Raw genomic sequence first — 23,162 nt, forward strand, 5'->3', positions numbered from 1 at the left:
TAGTTTAAACATTATTTTCCCATAACCGATTAAAATTGAAAATTATAGAATTAAAAAAAAAAAGAAATAAAAATAGTAATTTAATGTAATAGGTTTGGGACTAGGAGTAGACCAGGGTTATATATTATTTTATTTTCATTTTTTGGAATCCTTTGAGATGAGGCTTCATCCACCTGAAGAAGGCCACAGGATTAGTTGGCCGAAACGTGTTGAAACAACAACTATGAAAATGAGGATAACAGTCTGCAAAAAAAAAATGAATAGACAGATGTTTATGTTGATTCCCGAACAACGGCAGGATTGCCTGCTAGTATAGCATAAGTTATTCTTTATAGTTTGTATATCTTTTCAAATTGTTTTTAATGTTAATTAATTTTTATTTTCAGATCTGCCTCTTCATGAGATGGATACGAATCTCATGTTTGAGAAATTTACAATTCAAGAGATCCGAGAAATTGAAAAGAAGAATCGGTAATTGGTTTTATATTTTTAAAAGCTTTTTTTTTTTTGTCTCATTAAATTATAATTATTTTGCATCATCATCATCATCATGATCATCATCATCATATTTGGTTTAACATCTGTTTTCAAAACTAACCCATCTCTGGACAGGTTTTTATTTAACTCCATCATAAATCCATCCTTATCGCTTTCTCTTCACTGCACTTCTTGTGTACCCAATGTGTACAAGTACGACAAAAAATTGAGTTGCTCCCCTTCCACAAGCAGGTGAACCTTTTCTCCTTTTTCGGGGGACTTTCCAATGCCACAGCCACTGATCATCAATTTGGTTTGGTAATATTTCATCATTTTGATTTACTATTTTAAACAGGACATGGAAGGAAAACACTTTAATTAAAGTTTATGAACTAAAGTTAACTATTATGGTGCAAGCATGCTCTGCAAAGAAAAACAGCATTTCTTAAAGGAGCCACTGTTCTAGGAAAGAACATACTAACATTACTACTTAGGCATGCTTACCTGCTTCCACCTTGTGGCAAGATTAAACATGAAATCAATTTAACATTGGAGCAGCTCCTCAAGAGGTCACTCTGGAAAAGTACAAAAATAACCGAGAACAAACTCGTCAGATATTCAGTAATATTCCCCTCTCAAAGAAAGCAGTAATGCCTGGGAGGATGGTTTCATAGAACTGAATTATATCCTGCAGTAAAAATTTAGCAAATTCTTTCTCCCTCTTTCACGTGGATGATGACTGATTTACAAATAGAAATAATGCTGCTGAAACTAGCATATTTTTTTTTTGTGAGAAGGAGGGCGCTTCAAACATGTTGAGTTTTATGCACAGATTATGCAGATGCACTGTGTATATTATTTATAGAGACATAAAATGTAAACTCAGTCTAAAAATAATTAAAATAAAAAAAAAACAGATTATAATCAGGGTTGCAGGGTCAGAATGTATATGGTCTGACTCTGACTTATAGGATTCCAAAACATTCAAACTCTGAGTCCTAGAATTTCCAAATATCTGACTCTGATTTCTGATTTTGATATCTTTCAATATTCACACTCTTGATTCTTTTGTAATTAAAAAATTCAGCTTGAATTCTGATTCCAACTCCTAACATTCTTACAAATCTAACTTCTTACTCTAAATCAACCTATTGTTTATTTTCTAGTTTATCTTTTAGATTTGCGAATACAATCATTATAATTGCTTTAAATATAATATTGTAGTAATCTAATATTGTTTGTGTGATTGGAATATTTTTGGAAACGATTTTATTAAGAAATTTTGGTGTTTTTGTTTCAGAGTTGACATAGAAAGGAAAAAGGAAGAACTACGAGTTATGGTTGGGTAAGTTTTGGAAAGTTAATTATTTTTATGTTTACACCTGCCAAGTTTCAGTGACAAAATCGAGTGATATCAAAGAAAACAAGTGGGGGTAACACCACACTCATCCTGGGTAAGAGGATATACCTCTCCCCTCCCCCCCCATATATGTAATAGTGTTGGAATGATTAATTGGAATTGCAAACCTTTGGGGGTATCGAAATTGGAAAAAATGTGCCTATTCTCCGATGCCAAAAATGACTTACTTTTACAATTAAATTTCTTTTTTAAATTTAATTTTTCACTGCTAGTAATAATGATAAATTGATAAATATTTTTTTGATTTTAGACTACTAATAAAATTAAGATCTATTGATCAACCTCCACAACTGTATTTTTGCATTTGCAAAAGTATATGCACATATTACATGGTTTTATTTACGGTAATTTGGCAATAAAATAAAATAAAAACAACTGTAACTAAATATTTAGAGGGGTTAAAAGAATTGGAATCGCTAATTGTATTGGAATCAGAAATTTAGAATAGAATTGGTAATTGTATCGGAATTGAGGGAAAAGTATTGAATCGTCCCATTACTGTTGTGTAGGTTTCAAAAGATAACCTCTTAAAATAAGTTTTTACCTTTTGTAAAAATACATTGAATACAAATTAGTAACAGACATTTGTCAATTAAATATAGGATGACGTCTCTACTTCCCCAATGCCATTCATGGAATTGATAATAAAATTCAATCTTTTTTTCAATCCAACCATATTTTATACATATAGATTTCAGTGTAAACTAACCCAGAAGGGGAAATAACTCTTTACTTTTAAAGCCACAATTACTTTGTTTTATAGATAGAGGTAAAATTGATTCCCCAAACATTACAGTTTTGTAATACTTCTATGTCCCTTTACGAGGATGAAATTCAAAATATAAGGATACTAAACATGTCTAGAATCCTTATTCTAATTTTAGTCTATTTTAATTCTAGAAAAGGTCTCAAATTTAAAACTTAAACTGAAGGGATTTTAAAAAGAAATTGAAATGCAAGTATGATATATCTAGATTTCGAAATGGATAGTCATGCCGTTATTATGTCCCCTAAAAGCCCTTTAAAATACTCCAAAGAAACTGAAATTTGGAGAACATTTATTAGTTGATGTTTAATATCCATTGTTAACGTTTCACAAAAATTAGAAAGATCTAAATTTTAAAAATTTAAATTTCATAAAATTAAATGAAACTAAATATAACCCATATTACACACCTTTACATCTCGCAGCTATGTTCCGAAATTCATAATGATTGGTTAATTAGTTTAGAATTGATTGCTGTTGTAAATACAGATATATAAACACATACCTAACTTTGTATAAAAGGAGATTGTTTTTATCTTTTAATCTCTTTATTTGTGTCACAATTCATATATTTATATTTCTTTGAAACGCTCTTGAAATTTTTATTTTGCCCAAACAGAGAAAGATACCGTGATTTAATCGAGGCAGCTGATACGATCACAGAAATGAAGAACAGCTCTCAAAATGTGAGTTAAATTCTTATTATCAGGTCGGTGTAAAGTTTTTGCTCATTTGTAGAAGGAGCATTTTAAACCAATATAATTTATTTTATGCATACATTCATTACTTAAACATATCAATATGAGTAATTTATAACTTTTTCTTTCAGATTATTAAAACATTATTCATATTTTTTGGCAATATTTTTACCCATATTAATCCGAAAAACAACCTTCTTTAGTCAACAGAAACGGAGTCATTTTCTGCCATGATAATGCTTGTTCTTACACAGCTCTATTGACCAAAGATCTAGGAGAATTTCATTAGGTAATCTTCCTCCATCCTGCATATTCACCTGACTTAGCTCCCTTGGATTATTATTCATTTTGAGGATTACAAAACTATTTCGATAGCTTTAACATCATGAGACAAGATTGAACGCAATTTAGATTCATATTTCACATCAAAACCTAAAGAATTTTACAAGCAAAGCATTTATAAGCTCGTTGACAGATGGAATCAAATTATAGAGAGCAAAGATTGTAATTGTTATTAATAAAGATTTTCAATAATGCTACTTCAAGAAAACTACAAGAAATTTTAAATCTGCAAAACTTTTTGCACCAACCTAATATTCATAAAAATTAGTTTGTTTTTAATTAAAAACCTTTTTATTTTAACTGCTGTTTTATGAAATTTATTTTAATTGTATCAATTTGCGACGTAATATTAAATATATATATATAAATATATATAATTTATATATAAATATATATAATTTATATATATATATATAAATATATATTCTCTTTATTTTTTTATTACGATCGATAATTTGGATTATTCGCACTATGATGCTAGTCTAGGCTGTTTTATTCATAATGTTTTATTCAATTTAACCTTCGGTCCTGGATATGACCTTAAACTATATCCAATGGTGAGGCCCCAGCTTGCAGGCTTTGGGGAGTGTGGAGCCACCCTTAATTGCCATTGCTCCCAGGTCCACTCTAACTCGGAGTGGTAGTACCTGTTAGGGTCCCAACTATGACTCAAATAGAAACCGACTTGAAAAAAACAAATATATTCTATGAAAAATATTTTCTTCAAAATCACTGGATTCAGCATTAAATAACCTGAAAAGGGTTGATATGCCGTAAAACAAAAACAACCAACAATGTAACCTTCAACTGTTTTCAGGATCCAACTTTTTGAACTTGGGAAGCTTTATGCTGAAGTCGATAACCATACAGAATTTTGGACCGAGTCCTTTATTTCATCTACACAGGTAGATTTTTCTCATTCTGTCAGTCTTGACTGGATAGAAGTATTTTTTTTTCTTTTCTGAAAATCGCTTCAGATAAGAAGTGAAGCCACTTGATCTAAGAAGCTAACAAGAACAAAAGATGATTAGTGAAAAGGCATGAGATGCCTACTGACCTTAGTCTTGAAAAGACCAGGGTCATAGGTAGGAGAAAACAGTAAGCAGAAAGAGAGTTCCACAAGCTTGCTGTTCTTGGAAAGAAGCTAATGGAATAGGAATCTGTATTACAATGAAGTATCAAAACAAGAAATTCATGGAGACCACTAGATCAATGAGTCAAATGAGCTGAAACAAAAGAAGCAGGAAATAGATCAGACAATTTTAGATAACACATGCCATAATAGTATGGAGAGACTGAGACTAGCAACATCACGTCTGTGAAAGAGAGTTTGCAGAGAAGAAGATAAGGTGGGGCCAATCAAGTTACAGATACTTTTAGAGAACGTTCAAATAGGACAGATTCATCAGATCAAATATGACAACAGTACTCCATACATGGTTTGATAGTAGATTTGTAGATATAGCCTCAGGTGTGAGAAAGTGTTTAGAACTGACATTATAAGGAGCAGAAAGAGCAATGGATCTAATATATGAATTGCGAGAAAGATTTGATGCGAGAGAAAGACCAAATGAATTTTATATTATTTTTATTATCTCCAGCATATTGTGTCAGCATATAAAATGAGTGAAAAAAAAAAAAGACAAAGTAAGGCAGAAAGTCAGTTTTTAACACGGAGAAAATCCAACTCTTCATAATGGGGCCTTTGTGATTGGAACTAAATTAAAAATTGCCTCAGTCTAGAAAGATTTCTTTTTCACTGACTGAGGACAAAGAGATGAAAATAGCATGGTTAGTAAACTGCAAAAGTACTAAACAGATAAAAACACAAAAATGTAATCGCCCTAAAATAGGAGAATCTGCATTTTTTAAGGGTTAGCAGTAGCACCCCCCCCTAAATAGTTCATGGTTTAATTATTTTTTAAAGCAGGAACAAATACACATTTTTCCCATCCTTCTTCCAAAATATTATCAATTAAATTAGCCCACCCATACAGTGATCACACATAAAATACAATTTCTCTCAGTAATGGAAAAAGAAAGTTAAATTTAATTTTTACAGTATTTTTTGTTTATTATTTATTATTATTATTATTATTATTATTATTATTATATATACAAAATAGTTAAAAAAAAAAAAAAAAAAAAGAGCCTCATCCTCACATTTTATGAATGAGTTTTGGAATAACATTATTATTTCAGCACTATCCGTAAATTATTGAATTTCTACTCCACCAAAATTGAAAACTCCAATCGATCACCACTTACTGCTAACTGGTCAGAGAGTGTGTGGTCTTGTTCTTTGCAGATATTTTTCAGATTTGTATTATTTGGATTCTTCAGACTAGTGTTCTCATCTTGAGTGTCATTCTCACAATCTTTCGGTCGATGTAGCCTCTGACTTTATTCAGGTGTATCTTGTTGAACTTGGAAATGTTTCTGTCGAACTCAGGAATTTGGACAAAATTTTCAACGGAACTCTTTATTTACTTAATGGAGGTAGCATGCTCTCGTTCTATCAACCATGACTGAATAGAGGCTCTAAATAATTTGCAATTGAAAAATCAATTGTAAAAGTGATGTTCTCCTGAAGGTTGAAAATTCAATTCTCAGTGTGGTCATATTTTGGTCGTTCACACTGTAGATTGAACTTTTAGCGTTCAGGAGAATATCACTTTTACAACTGATTTTTTTAAGTACTCTAACCACTGCGCCATGTTTTTTTTTTTAGATTGTTTAAATGTAACCTCCCCCATTTAACTCCAGAAAACTGTCATGGATTGTTAACCAATGCCCTTAACTAATATTCCATATATTTGTGCGACCAATTCTAGTATTTTGAATCCTTGAATCTTGCCTTGCCTACATGTGTAATAATGCTTATTACTATATTTTTGAAACCAATAAGAAAATTCCAATATGAATAATTGTAAAAAAAAAAAGGAGATAATAATAAGCAGTAACGTTACATGTTTAAATAAGATTAGATGTAATGCTCCCAAAATTCACACTCGAATTGTATATATAGACACGTGATATTATCGGTAATAGCGTTTGTTAACAATCACTTCAAAGTGATAGTCTTTTGGAGGTTGAAGATTCAAATCTTACTGCAAGCGATAATTACTAAGAATAACTTGAAATTAGCATTTCAATTCCAGTCATGGCTGATAGAATGAGAACAATCTACTTTGCCTGGTTGTAAAATACGTTTACATATGATATTTTAATTTGTCTAGATTTTGCATATATTATTATAGAGTTCTGATTTCCAAAGTAAAATAAAAAATATTTAGGTGCCACCAGCTAGAATTGAAACTGAAAACAGAACTGTAGTATTCAAAGCTGATACCACTGTACTAACGTGGCATGCATATGAATTGATTAAAAATGAAAAAATAAACTAAGATGAATATACAATATGTGTAACGATTTTTTCAATTTGACTCATTTTTGACCCTTAAAAACTATTTTAACCGGCTAAAGACTCATAAAAAAACGGTCCATAAAAAATTCAATCATTTGAGACCCCTAGCGCCACTGTGCGACTTTTAATTTTGGAAGAGATAAAGCTTGAAAATATGGAGACAGACAGACATATAGCCTTTTATATATTAGATTAGCCTGCATGCCCGGCATTGCCTGGGTGTTTGGAGGTGTGTGTTCAGCAAAAAAAAAAATGTGGTAGTCAGCAGGCAGGCTCGAACCCGTGCCGCGAAGGAGCAAAAGAATGTGGAAAAAAAAAAAACGTGATGTCTTTGCCGTTGCACCCATCACCAAACTGGAAGTGGTGAAAGTTTAAATAAGGCTAGTCAATCGAAAAGAGGGGATGACTTTCAAAAATCTATATATATAAAAGGCAAAATGTGTGTGACCATTTCGTGTATGTCTCGCAAAGGCTTTTCTCGTACACGCTCCCGGGGGGGGGGGGGTAATGATCGCTTAGAAAATTTATATAGGCCGTAGATAATAATATCTAGGATTTGAGAATGCACGTAGCGTCTAGATTTATTTACGTCGATTTTTACAAAATTATTGCTATTTTGACTTCTCGCGTGTTGATTGGGCTTTTTAGTATAAATAAAGTGAAACTAAACTCAAACGGACTTGTTTTTCGGCATTGCGCCGGGAAAAACGTCCAGAAGCAATCAGCTTTGATCAATCTTGTATATCAGACAATTGCTATTCAATCTGGACAATTGGAAGCTGGTTTCTCCCTCCCCAACATCTGTTGGGAAAAAAAACAGTCAAATTTGGGTAAACAAACCCAAACGCTGCCTCGGCGCAAAAGTTAACTGCGTGACTTCTATTTGACCTTCTTAATTAGGTAAAATGGAAGCAGCAGAGTTAACTTTTATTGCGGCCGCCTGTTTTTAATAGTTAAATAAATTCAAACATGTCTCCGTTGTATGTCGTGGTGGCCCAATGGTTAACGTTGCATGGTTTTTTTTTCACACTTTAATTTTCAACTTTGTCTCAAGAGTTCGGGTTCGATCCTCATACTCACCTACCAAAACATTTTTTAAAATTATTTTACCCCTCCTCCCCAGGAGTTTTGATTTACCTCAAAACACCCGGGCATCGCCGGGTACCCCCCGCTAGTCTAATACATAAAAGGCAAAATGGGCACATACATTTGTGTATGCCCACGAAAGGCTTTTTGCATCGGCGTTCTCAGGTCAGTTACATTCTGGGAGAAGTTTTCTTATACTACTTAGATCATAATATCTCGGATTCGTAAAGGAACATCGTCTCTATCTTTTTATTAATCAAGTTTTAAAAAATTCCCTCGTTTTGAGTGTTTGTTTGTCTTTTTTGTATAAAGTGAAACTGTTTGAACACAAACGACAGCTCGACGGCCAACGGTGTCCGCGCTTGCACTGTACCAAAATGAGATTCGTTCTCGGTTAATGGAGGGATAAACCTTTCTATACTGAGAAAATTTCAAGCAAATTGTGTCACATTTTGTTTTCGTGGGAAAACAAATAAATACTGACAGAAAGCACCAAGCTTACCTGGCCCTCGGCCAGTTTTAAAAGCAACGTTCAGTTCTTAACTTAATTATCTACTCATTGAATTTAATATCCCCTTTGGCCTAATGGTTAGTGAGGAAGACTAATTACCCTACGTTTTCGAGTTCAATCCCACCTCTCTCTCTCTATTTTTAAAAAAAATTTTAACCACGTGGAAACCATTCTTAACATCGCTTCATTCTTGTGGCAATATCCTCAACCCGGGCAATGCCGGTTACCCCTGCTAGATTATTTATAAGTGCAATATTTTATATGAGTGTTACCATGTAGAAGCATCTAATCTTTCTATGTTCACATGAAGTATATTTTTATAGAAAATGAAAGTTTTTGTAATAACGTCTCATTGGAATTGATTGTATTTCAGGTAATGAAATCAATTTCAAGGATGGAAGATCTTTGCAAACAATTGAAGCAGAATCACATGGTCAAAGGCGCTTCTTACACACAACGGCCGTTTGCAGATAAAGCAAGGTTAGTGCTATTCTATTATACTTTAAATGTGACTTGCATTTTTGAAATATGAAAAATTGTATTGGATTTTGTAAGTTTAGAAAGCCAATAAAATGCAGAATTTTTTGTTCTTCAATAAACATTTATCTATAAATATAAAAGCGAAAATGTATGTATGTATGTGTGTTCGCTTTTTCTGTGTGTCTACAAAAGGCTTCTTTCAGAGAAGTGGTTGCTCGCTTCGCAACTTTTAAAAACTTTTTATATCACATATAAATCATAATATCTCACAGTTAACAGCGAAGCTCGCCTGTCTATTTAATTTGCTCGATTTCGGGAAGATAAATATTCAATATTTGTCGCTCGCCGCATGTGGGTTAGTCTTTTTCCTATAACATCTTGGGGGTGGGGAAAAAAAGCGTTCAGCAGTAAATGAAATTCCGCAGTCAAACTTGACCTCATTAACTCATTAAAACGAGCACCTGCTAAATCCAAGTAATTATATAAATTCAAACGCGTTTCCGTTAGCATCTCGCCGTGGGGCAATGGTTAACGTCGCACGTTTTTTTTTTTTTTCACACTTTAATTTACAACTTTGCCTCAAGGGTTCGGGTTCGATCCTCATACTTATTTCCACACACACCTCCAAACACCCGAGCAACGCCGGGTACCCCTCGCTAGTTAAAAAGTTTAAAATCAGCTTAGTTTTGGTGATAGACATCATCATTAGGCATAGAAATAGTTAATATTTTTTCTTTCTTTTTTCATTTCTCATGACATGCTTTCAAAGAAAAGTAAAGTCTTTGTGGTCTTCAATTTTTTACTTTTCTAGTGACATTATGTTACGAGGAAGAAAAAAAATAAAAACACAAACTGTTTCTATACCTGATGATAACATATATTGTCGAAACTAAGTTGGCTTTAAATTTGTAAATAAATGTTTATTAAAAACAATTACAATGTATTGGTTTCTTAAACTTACAAATTTCAATTCAAATTTACACAACTCTTACATCGAAAAAAAATAAATCTAATTGATTTCACCAAGGCATGCGATCCTTCTGATTGGAATATTTGAAAAAAATATCACCAACAGAAACTGTATGATCTTTACTTTCCTAGTGAGTTCAAACTTGTATTCTGGTAGACGAAGTTATCTCCCTTGAACCAGAGTTATTTCCCTTGTTTTCTTTCTTTAGCTATATTTTAATGTTACAGGATGAGTAAACCCACAAAGTGAAAATTGATGCTCATACATGATTTGAACTTGTGCCTCCGAAATAATAAGTCCTATATTCCACTTTATAGTTTAATTTGTTTATTCCCAGCCCCATGGACTAAATTAACAGTTTATTTAATGTTACCTAGGCAAACATGATTTCACCAAGAACACAGCATGATACATAACATACTATCGATTCTATATGAATAAATATACAATATTAATTATATAACTAGTTCTCAACATTTGCTGCTGAACGTTATTCCAACAAGATCGTAGTTACATTTCTGGAAAAAGTTAAGAATATAAACTAAGATTTATCTCAAATTTGCAAGATGAGTTATTTGTACAAATTTAGCTTTCTCTGACCGTGCGGTTCGTTAGTTGAGGCAACACCCGCTTTAGATGGTCCCGTTTTCAGAGGCACACGTACGAGTCTCATATATATGATCCTAATTGGATGAAAGGGGTTCAAAGTTCACAAAACAACATTTTTACACTTAAAGGGTTCGTGGAGGTGAAGTTACATTTTTCTTTAATAAATCTATAACAAGTCTATAACTTATTGGGAGAAAGAGATTTGTGTTTTTACTTTCTTTTATTACTGACTAGCCTGGGTACCCGGCGTTGCCCGAGTGTTTGGAGGTGTGTGTTAAGCAAAAAAAAAAAAAGTGGTAGTAGGCAGGCAAGCGCAAACCTGAACAGCGAAGGAGGAAAAGAATGTGAAAAAGAAAAGGTAGAGAGAGAGGTGGGATCGAACTTGAAAACTTAGGGTAGTTAGTCTTCCTTGCTAACCATTAGGCCAAAGAGGCTAGTGAATTCAATGAGTTGGTAATTAAGTTAAGAATCAAAGAAGCTGCCACGCATACGCAGAAATGGTTGTTGCTTTAAAACTTGACCTAAGACCAGTTAAGCTTCCCACATTCTGTCGTGGTATTTATTTGTTTCTCCATGAAAGCAAATTAGACATAAGGTCGTTTTTAATGTGGGAGAAGACCAGCTCCTCCAAAAAGGGGGCACTCTGGCAGTATCTAAATAAATAGTCATTGTCTCAGTATGAAGGGTTTCCCCTACATTGACCAAGGACCAATTACAGAACAGATACTACCTGGCTCGAAGACAAGGCCTTTGCGTTCGATTAGTTTCGCTTTCTTTATATGAAAAAGACAAACAAACACTCGAAATGAGGGAATTTTTTAAAACTCGATAAAAAAAAAGGATAGAGACAATGTTCATTTGGGAATCTGAGATATTACGATCTAGGAAGTATAAGAAAACTTCTCCCGTAATCTAACCGATGCGAGAACCCCAAGGCAAAAAGCCTTTTGTGAACATACAAAAAACGCGCGCGCCTATTTTAAATTTTATATATCAAAAAAACACGATGTTAAAAAAATTTGGAAAAACCAAAACAAAGCAAAAAGGAAAAAAAAGGTGTAAAAGAGGAAAAAAAGTTTAGGTAGGAAGACAGACTCGAACCTGAAGCATCGAGGTGGAAATAAAAAAAGCCTGACACGTTACCCCTACGCCAAAGTGACATACAATTGAGAATGGATAAAATTAAGCCTTTAAAAACACTTGCAGGTGGTTTAAACTAATGTCAATGTTTTCTAGGTCAAACATGACGTCATTATCGTAGTAGCAGGAGGTGAGAAAATGAAGGAACGATTTTTTCGGTACCCCTCCTTGTAGAAAAGTGTCCAGTTTAGGGTGAAGGAATTAAGGTTTTTGACCAATTTTTCGATATTTGTCGTCCAAGATATCGGACTTCAAAATGATACCTGTTACAATATTTTGGATTTATAATGGGGTATGATCCCACACAGTCAGATGATTCTATTTATAAACGATGCTGCTAGGAACTGACGAATCGAATTAATTCACGTTCTGTTACCAACCAATCAGAAACCAGAATTGCTCCATAAATATTAAACCTTTTCCGTAGCAATTTCACATGTTTTTTCCGTCTCGACACGGTAGGAATATTTTGCTCTGTGGAACTGTCTTCTGCAAATCAGTCACCTCTCAAGACTTGTTTAGAACAACGAACCATCTGAAACTGTTCTGAAACTAAACATGGCTTACACTTCTAGAGGTTATGTGCCCAGCGTGCGTCTTTATTTCGATGGATCCAAATCAAAATTCGAATTGTGGCAAGTTAAATTTCTAGGATATCTATGAATCCAAAAGCTACACAAAGTACGTCAAACACAACCTGAAAACAGAAACGATCCTAACTTCATTGAAAAGAACGCAACTGTCTTTGCGGAATTAATACAGTGTTTAGATGACCGAAGTCTATCACTGCTAATGAGAGAAGCCCTGGACGATGGCTGCAAAGCATTGAACATATTGAGAGAGCATTATTTATCGAAAGGAAAACCCAAAATTATTTCTTTATACACTGAACTGACATATCTAAAACGAATGGAAGCTGAAACTATTACCTATTATAAGAGCTGAAATGACTGCAAATTCTTTAAAAATGTCTGGTGAAGTTATAAGTGACAGTCTGTTAATTTCCATGGTCCTTAAGGGATTACCGAGTGATTTCAAGCCATTTACCACCGTGATAACCCAGAAAGAAAAACCCATGACTTTTAGCCAATTCAAGGTAGCACTCAGAAGTTACGAAGAAACTGAAAAAAATGATCACAGAAAAAAACGAATCCACAAATATCATGAAATTTAAAGATACACACATAAAAACACCAAAATTGAATTATACCCATGCCAGGAATAAAAACTGCAACTTTGTCAAAAACAGTTTTTCTCCTAAGAAAAGTACAAAAATTATTTGCTATAATTGTGGACGACCTAATCACAAGAGTTTCAAATGTAGATACAGGATTCAAAATGGCGATTCCATTAAAAATGTAGAGAGCTCTGTTAGCGAACATACATTTTTATTTTTGTGTGCATTTAATGCTTCAACAAACAATAATAATTTTCTTGTCGATTGTGGGGCCACGGCACATGTGATTACAAAGGAATCTGATTTTATCAATTTTGACCCCAATTTTAAGCCACAAAATCATTTTGTAGAACTGTAACTGATATCAACCTTTTGGATCAGAACACATGAAGACCAGGCAAGAGACATTGCCTAGTGTTGCCCATCCCTCCTCACCACAAAACTAATGCTGAATGAATAGAACTAGTGGTAAGTTCTACAAATAACGATAGTATAATAATAATGAGGAGGAGCAGTTTGTTTAGATTGGTAGGCTTCAGGCAGTGGCAAGTGTTGTTTTATGCTTAGCTTAGCTTTTTGGCATATGTTGAGCTGAGTATATTGTTCTATTAAACTTTTATTGTTTAAATAATTTGACTTTGCTTGTTTTTATTTAAAAAAAAAAAAAAAAAAAGATTGAAAAAACATTTTTCACTTAATAATGAGCTTTGGAAGATTGTCATTGAAAAAAAAACATAATCGCTAAAAGATAAGGGTTTTTGTATTTTTAGTCATCACTTGGAAAAATCACTGGCAATGTAAAGCCCTCCTGATGCTGAGCATCCATCTCGCATTACATCTCCCGAAAGAAGAACCTCTTGCATGCATAAGATATCAGTCACACTTCACTGTTGTTCTATCAGACCATTTAGCTTTCACTGTTCATATGCTGTGTAGCATCATCTCGCATTCAAAGAGACATTTTTCTTTTGAGAAATGCTTGGATTACTGGTGAAATGAGTTTGATGATTTAAAACGTGAAACTTTCAGTAAAACCAATTTATCACTTATGATCAAACATGGAATATCTACAAAATGTATTTTAAGATTATTATTTAAGTATACTATCTTGAACTTATTTGCTTTCTTCCTTTTCATTTCAGGAAGCAAACAGAAAATCATTTCTACGCAATCGCTTCTCAGATCAAACTATTAATAGATATGCCCGAAAAGGTAAATTGCATTTTTTGTTTTCTTTTAATCGAAAAAAATGATATAAAAAGCATTTAACACAAGAAAGATGTTTTTAAATTTATTTTTTCGTATGAAATACGGCATGGATATTTTGCAGTGTTTTAATTGATGAATTCTCACTATATTTTATTACAGAGCAAAATCACTTGCCTAATTATATTCTTATACAGAAGAGGAGGCTGAGAGATACCAGAGGTCATGATTTCTTTGAACTAAATTATGTGTTGATATATATATATATATAGATATATATATAGACAAAGAGAGTGAGAAAGAGTGAGAGAGTATTTAAAATACAGAATGGCCCAAATAAAATGCCACCTATTGAACTGTTAATAAAATTTGCAATCTTTTCTGAAATCCAACTTTATTTGGTAAAAATAAACTTCAATCTATGCCTGACTTGCCCACCAAGTTTCAATCATTACAACAGTCTGTTTTATTGCTGCATTTTTTGCTGGATGTGATGTGTAGAATTCATCAATAACTCTGGTTTCTAAAAGCCGTCCAAGACATGTCGGTATGTAAAACGGATGCTAAATTGAATATGATGATGTGACAAACTTCTCTCTTGGTATTACACTTATTTTGGCTGTGATGACTTGCTTCAGTTCAGGAATAGTTTGAGGATTGTTTGGATAATGTTAAGTAAAGATTAAAAATAAAAGTTATTTCCCTTGGACCGAAGACGAAAGGGTTATAACTCTTTGTGGAAGGAAGGGAGGGGAGGAGCGAAATTTGCCATGAAAGTTGGAAGGTAAACAAATGTGTTTTGTATCACAGACTTTAATCACCGCGCATCCAGCAGCTTCTACCTTACCAACTTTGCTATGTAAGTCGTTGGATAAATTTGTAAAAGGTTATACTTCGTTCTCTTCTCATTTTTGAGTTGATATTAAACTGATAATGTCTATCATCAGATGTAACAGGTTCCCGAGTTAAACATAAAGATTCACAAGCTCGACAAACAAAGGCACCGTTTTTACATCAGTCTAGACATTGTGAAAATAACCAAGATAAGAATAGTAGTCTTAATAATCCAATTAATCGATCCTTGTCTCAAAAATTTAAAACTATTATTTTGCTTTTTGTCAATAGATGTGGAGTGCTGTTGACCAACAAGATTATCTTTTGGCTACTCAGTCCTACATGCTGTCCCGTCATGTTCATACTGGTCTTCAACTAGAGGCCCAACAATCAGCCAGCATTCTCTCATGGTTTCCTGTCCTCAGTCGGCAATGGACAGCAATTAGTCATTTCAAAGCTACCATTCTTCAGGTAATCTATTTTTCAGTTTTCTTTTTATAACATTTTACCAATTGTTCAGTATAGTTCACGAGGAAAAAAAGGATTGAAAAACAAATTTATAAAAACTTTTACCAAATGCAAGAAAAATCAATCTTCTATTGATCTGTATAGCTATTTTTAGGTATGACATTTTTTTAAGTGTCTGTATTTTTTGACTTCGTATTGTTGCATTAGGAGGCTTGCTGATTCAAAATGGTGCCATATTTTACTTGATGTGAAGCCCCAATTTTGTATAATTAACAAAAATCGAAAATTTAACAAAATACATCTAATAATTGTAACCAATTGATCGAAAATGTTAGCTATACTGCACAATCGCCAATTATTTTAATTCCTAAAATGCAACAAATAGATGTATGCTATGTAGCATCTTTTATTTCATACTCAAGGTGGTCCTAAATATGAAAATCTGCAATGTAATTCAAATGGTAAGGCGTAATGTTGATTCATAGGGACTTCGAATGCACGCCACAAATTTACCCCTCATATGTAACATGATATAACTAATCTTATCTAATATTATTATCATAACTTTTGTACCATTTAAAAGAAGCTAAAAATGAACTAGTAATAATTTAAAAAGTTTTTCCGCAAACCAAAAAAAATGAAAATGGGAGACTAAAATCGTGTTTACATTATCAACGCCTTAAAACAATATATGAAGGAAAATATTGAAGTTGTAAATAAAAAATGGACATAAAATCAATATTGTCCATCTTTTTTTTTTTTTTAGAACTTCAAATAAAAAATGGGTTAATATATATATATATATATATATATATATATATATATATATATATATTAATCATTTAAACTCTTCAGCTTCATAAAATGTTGCAATTTTTATCAACCTAAATTTATTTTGTTTAGTTTCCATAGAACACATAAAAAATTTCCCCTCAAATATTTAACAAAAACTGCTTTTAAAATATAAGTTAATTTAGAAATGAATAAGTATTAAAAATTTCATGAAAATCTGACCATTGCTTGAGTTTTTCTAGATTTATTAAATTTGGGTATGTTTATGTTTTCAAAATGATCACCACATAGAAATGTTCTTTTTAGGCATCAATAATGTAAACACAATTTTGGTTTTGTGTTTTCATTATTTCCGTATGCTGAAAAACTTTTAAAAAATTAGGTGCTTCTATCTTGAACAAACGAATTAAAATATTAAATTTCAAATAAAACAAATGCCACCTACATAATTGTCATGGCATAAATAGTAATATATCCAGAAACTACAAAAAACGATAAGGTAGAATAATAATTATAAATGAAAAAAGAAATTTTTGAAATCAAGCAAAATCACTATATTACACTTAAAAAAAGAAAGAGATAAATTGACAGGGGAGATAATAAAGTTCTGTTGCTACATCACGTGACAAACGTGACAATCTCTTTTTATTTTACATATTCTATTTTGAAACAACAACACGCAAACGTTTATTTTACAAGTTTACTTACAGACTTCTGTAAATGGCAAACAGTTAAAACAACCTTGGCTTAAGTTTCAGATGCCATCAAAACCTCATTCCACGCATTCTAATCGCTAACCTATATTGGTAAAGCTACTAAAGAAAGTTTTGAGGGGGATATTTTTTTTTTCTTTTTTACAAACGAGTCACCACTTATCAAGGCCCCGAGGCCACTCAAGGATAAGGGTTGATGAGTGTACAGAAGTCAGTGGGAAAATGTAATCATTAGTAGTGGAAATTTGGTAAATTGGATCACTTAAGGAGATGTGTAGGTATTAAAAATGTTTCTTATGTTAATATGTACAGCAAAATCACATTAACATGCCGGTACTCATTAGATCTCCAAAGTTAAGCAACATTGAGCCTGATCAGTACCAGATGGGTAACCAATTTGAGAATTCAGGCGCTGTATGTAGGAGGACATTGACACCTCCCTGCAAGAAAGAGTTGCAAAAGTCTAACATCAACATTTCTTCTAATGGGGATATACATGCAACTGGCGACCGCTTGTGAATTTCATACTCCCATGGAACTTCTTCCCTTGGAGTAAGTCAGTTAAACCCGTATAGAGTTAGCGCCATTTCCATCCAAAAAATTATGTTAAATATTATTACATTTGGTGTCATTTCAAGTTAAAATTTATTATTATTTTAATTAGAATTCATTATCGAGATGAGTTTTATTTATTAATTATTTATTAATTATTTATTGATTATTTATTAATTATTTATTGTGGACTATTATCCTCATTTTAGTTGTTTCACAACGTTTCGGACAACTATTCCTCTGGCCTTCGTCAGGTGGTATCCGCGACGGGATAGGAACTTCGAATCTCCTAACTGCATTCACTGCAATTACTGCCTTCCGTAGTTGTTGTTATCTCCCCATGTTTCAGCAAAGTAAGCCTCTGGCCGGCTTTGGGTAGGATTGAAATCGCTATCTTCAGACAATTTTCATCTGGAACCATAGAGATTCATCTCTATCCACTGTGCTACAGGCCCCGAAGGGCGATATAGGTTGGATTTTTATGGTCTTATAAATTCATGTTTATTTATTATCTGATCTTCCATGGTCGAGTCAGTACCGAATGGTATATATATTATTTTAATTGGAATTCATTAAGATGAATATCATTTATTAATTATTTATTGCTGCATAATGAATTCCAATTAAAATAATATATATACCATTCGGTACTGACCCGACCATGGAAGATCAGATAATAAATAAACATGAATTTATAAGACCAAAAAATTCAACCTTGATCGTCCTTCGGGGCCCATGGCACAGTGGATAGAGACGTTGAATCTCTACAGTTCCAGGTGAGAATTGTCTGAAGATAGCAGTTTCAATCCTCTCCAAAGCTGGTCAGAGGCTTACTTGGCCAAAATGTGGTGAGACGACAACAACTATGGAAGGCAGTAATTGCAGTGAATGCAGTCAGGAGATTCAGAGTTCTTATCCTATCGCAGTTACCACCTGACGAAGGCCATAGGAATAGTTGGCCGAAACGTTGTGAAACAACTAAGAAAAGATGAGGATAATAGTCCGCAATAAATAATTAATTATTAAAAATTGTTATTATTATGCTTTAGATGGATAATATTATTTAAGCAATGTTTATATATTTTAATTGTGCATTTCTTGAGTTTCGATGGGTAAAATAAAATAAATACTAACTCAAAATCATTCCCCATGTAATAATGTTTAACATGAGAAATATTTTTGATACCAGTTCAGAATTGTTTTTTCATATCACCCCAAGACTCATTTTAGTGAGTATATCTTGCTTATTGTTAGAATTGTTGGATAACAAATATGTGACAAGTCAACTCATGGTGTCACCCAACTTGATGGCCTGACTCTGTTATGCTCATAAACTGTTTTAAAAGAGATGTTTAGTCTTACGTAAATTTTGTTGCAGACACGATGTGAGTATGTATTGATGGCATTGGGGATCAGCGGTTTTTTTTTTTGTTTCTCAAGTATATATTTGATAGTAAGTGAGATGGGTTGACTATTTGCCATGTTTGAATAGCATGGAATAAAGATTGTGTGGATTTGTAGGAAGAGTAACTGGGTTTGTGACTGGGAAATGTAACGGTAGATTTTGTTTTGATATTCTAGCCTTTTCTCTTTTACAATCAAAAATATACTTAACAAGCATAAAAACACTGCCTCCACCATATCGATGCACACCAGCATCTACATAATCCCGTCATGACTGCAACAAAATTTATATTGTTGAAACCCATTATCCAATAGTTGAGATTTGTTATTTTTTGGCAATAATGATGGCTTTGTTTTGAATGTTCTCATATTTTGATGTTACTTCCTAAATTATGAGAGTTAACTCCCTTGCATGGATTATATGCATTAAGCGACCCATATAAAGGACTTATTTATTTATGAAAATAATCTATGTAAACACATATATGTATACATGTGTGTGTGTACACACATACACAGAAAGAAAAAGGAAAAAACAACAATACAAAGATATATACTAATCCATATAAATTTAATAATTCATTCAATAGTGATATTACAATCAATTAGGGATACGGGATATATATACTCTTTATACCTAGGTTTTTTGAAGCCTAATGCTTCTCATCAGAAGAGGAGAGAAGGTGCTAGGTAACATATTAGAAATGTGGCATCTAGCAATAACTACATTAGGAATGACATAATAGGGTGCTTAAGGCAGAGGATAAACAGTATAAGTGTAGAGGGAGGAAGGTTGGAGAATTAAAGTGATTAAGGTGGTATGAGATAAAATTGGGATTATCACATAATGAATATAAGTGGTATGTAATGGGGTTAGGTGGTTTGCCGTGGTACGTTAGGGAGTATAAGTTCAATGCGTTTCATATGTGGAGATGTACATTTAACATCCAGAAACAATAGGGGAAAAAAGTGATAGCGGGAATAGTAGAGGCTCTTATAAATATAAAGAATTAGGGGGTACGATTATAGAGGAAGGTTTCTTGAAATAGAAAACGGAAGTTTGGTCAGTATATGTCAGAAAGAGCATAGAAGTACAAGGCAGTATCAAACAAAGTATAAATTATAAAATAATAAAAATTAAAAGCTAAAATAAATGTACAATAATAAAACAAAGATAAAGATTACACAGATTTTAAAAAAATGAAACAATGAAAAAAGAATGAAACAATGAAAAAATATGAAAAATGTAAAAACATTTAAAAAATACATAGAAAAATTCAAATCATAGGATGAAAATATAAGAGATAGAAAAGTGAGAGTAATAATACTAGTAAGGTATCTAAGGATAAAACAAAGTAAACATATAGTGCATAAAGAAGCTTATAGTGAAAATAAAAAAAATGCGATGAAAGACCTGGGATATTGGTAGGGATTAGAGACAGAAAGGACAATGGAGAGGTTTTATACAAGAAAATAACGTTGCAAGATGGGGTGGAAGCAACAGAAAGATAAGGAAGAGATAATAAGTAATTGAAGAAGAGGCAATGTATATGAAGAGAAAAGAAAAAAAAATAAAATGAAAAAATTTAATTTTGTAAAATAGAAATAAGATAAAAAGCAATCGTCATGAGGTTCATATGAACACGAAAATAGAAAGAAAAATACCTGTCATTATTAGGGTATTGTTTATAAAAGAAGATTTGATGTAAATGGAGGGACATTTAAATTCTATAATCCAATTCACATTAGATGTACATATCAATATGTATCTTTAAATCTGTGGGGATCCAGAGTGGAAGGCGATGATGGGTGATGGAATATTCAGTTCCTTATATACTGTGTTGCTGAAGAGAGTGTCTCCTACTCACCACAAAAGATAGAATTACATGTAGGGGTCAAAATGTGATGAACACAGAGTAAAAATATTCTTCAACTTCTAATCAGACAAAGCAGTGAGTTGCAAGTTTCTCTATTTTTTGTCTTTATTTTCTCAAAGACTATTCTCTCTATATTCTCGCTCTCTCTCTCTTTCTCTCGCTATATATATATGTGTGTGTGTGTGTGTGTGTGCGCACACAAACTGTAATAAAAATTATCACTCTTGCAAACAACCTTGTGTTTGCTTAGTCTGTAAAATGACAGCAGAAAATGTAGAAAAGAAAAGACAAGCGTAATTTTGTGGGTCGCTCATTGGTGAACGTATGCCATTAATTTGCATATGTGCACACAATTGGTAACTGTTAAAAAGGACGAATTATAAAACATGAGGGTTGAGTTGAGTTTTTTATTGGACAGCTTAGAACAAGAATGAATGGTGGAAGATAATATTGAATACACGAGGAGTTGTTGCAAGGAAAAAAAGACTTTTGTGCATTGTATCGACAAGAGGACTGTTTAACACTGTCACTTTTTCATTGTTGTTCCCTTTTCATTTTATAAAATAAAAAATACCCCCCCCCTCCAAAAACAATAGAGAAAATTGCAACACTGTTTTGTATGACTGCCAGTTTATGAATATTTTTGCTCTGTGTTGATTCTCAATGATAAATGAACATGATTTGGGATAATGATAAAAATTCACATGAATAACTTAGGGCAAATTTGCTTTTGGTTTTCATGAAAAACTGAAATTTGTTGGAAGATGATTATCTAATAATTTTTTAATGCAAAAAATTGAATTTAAATTATCTGTCGCTTACACTTTTCTTTTCATATATATTAATTCAGATGTTTCTAATATGGATGTAATAAAAAAAAATAGCAAGAAACCTTACTGATGTATTTACTTGTGAGGGAAAATACGTACTGTTCATAAAAAATTATGGAAATTTATTCTCTAGTTTTGTTTTTATACAATATATTGAACTTCAAATTGCATGAGGTATTTTGCCGCCATTATCAGCATCATTATGAAAATCAAGAGAGATAATTCAAGTGTTTTGAATAGACATCCATCTTTTTTGTTTAAATGCCGAAAAAAGGAATTATCTCCCTTGAATATGATGATAATGGTACCACTATTCTATATGTAGTTTAAAGTTAAATTTATTTTATAAAAACAAAACTAGTGGAATAATTTCCATAATTTTTAGTGAATGGTATTTATGTTTCTTCACAAGTTAGGACATCATAAATGTTGCTTGCTATTATGTTTATGCGATCCATATTCAATATAGGTGTAATTATGAACAAGCACCTAAATTTTCTCTAACTCATGCCTTTATTTAATTCTACATAATAGTATTATATTGGACAAATGTATAACATTATTCCTTTTTTTTAATATAGGGATGTCGTAAGCTCCTACGTGATGTGACTGCTACTGATAAGGTAAGTAATAGCAGATATTCAAGTTTTTTTTTTTAGTTGTTATAAAAATTTATCAGTTGATTTATTTTTTTTTTATTTTTATTTTATACTATCCTGGATGCCTGGCGTTGCCTGGACGTTTGGAGGTGTAAAAAAAAAAAAAAAAAAAAAAAAAAAAAGTGGTAATAGGCAGGCAGGCAGGCTTGAACCCGCGACACAAAGGTGGAAAAGAAAGTGAAAGAAAATCTGATGTCTTACTGCTACGCCATGACATGACCGGAAGTGTAAAGCGTTCAAATTAAACATAGTCAATCAAAAAGATGACTTGCATAAATGGCATTGCTTTTAAACCTCCCACAAAGGTCGTTTTTAATGTGGAGGAAAACCAGCTCCCCCAAAAAGGGGGCACTCTGGCAGTATCCAAATAAATAGTAATTGTCTCAGTATGAAAGGTTTCCCTTACATTGACCAAAGACGAAATATAGAATAGATTCTACCCGGCTGGAAGGCCAGGCACCAGTGTTCGATTAGTTTTGCTTTATTCATATGAGAAAGACAAACAAACACTTGAAATGACGGCATGGAGGGAATTTTTTAAAACTCGATCAAGAAAAGATAGAGGCAATGTCTGTTTGTGAATCTGAGATATTATGATGTAGGAAGTATAAGAAAACTTCTCCCGGAATCTAACCGACACAAGGACCCCCACTCAAAAAGCCTTTTGTAGACATAAACAAACGTGCGTGCCCATTTTGCCTTTTGTATATTAGACTAGCCTGGG

General features: G+C 32.7%; 1 protein-coding gene across 1 annotated transcript in view; it reads left to right on the forward strand.

Moving 5' to 3' along the window:
• The window catches only part of LOC145276804 (conserved oligomeric Golgi complex subunit 1-like), a 425,717-nt gene that overhangs the window by 8,886 nt on the left and 393,669 nt on the right, over positions 1-23,162 (forward strand). Inside the window, exons 2-8 of the mRNA XM_080128123.1 lie at positions 387-471; positions 1,778-1,822; positions 3,283-3,349; positions 9,101-9,207; positions 14,246-14,315; positions 15,435-15,614; positions 22,361-22,402. Of these exons, the coding sequence (XP_079984249.1) occupies positions 387-471; positions 1,778-1,822; positions 3,283-3,349; positions 9,101-9,207; positions 14,246-14,315; positions 15,435-15,614; positions 22,361-22,402 (596 nt within the window). The remainder of the gene's footprint in view (positions 1-386; positions 472-1,777; positions 1,823-3,282; positions 3,350-9,100; positions 9,208-14,245; positions 14,316-15,434; positions 15,615-22,360; positions 22,403-23,162) is intronic.

The sequence above is a fragment of the Euprymna scolopes genome, chromosome 5, assembly GCF_053919585.1.
Source record: "Euprymna scolopes isolate OS-2025 chromosome 5, ASM5391958v1, whole genome shotgun sequence".
NCBI lineage: Eukaryota > Metazoa > Mollusca > Cephalopoda > Sepiida > Sepiolidae > Euprymna > Euprymna scolopes.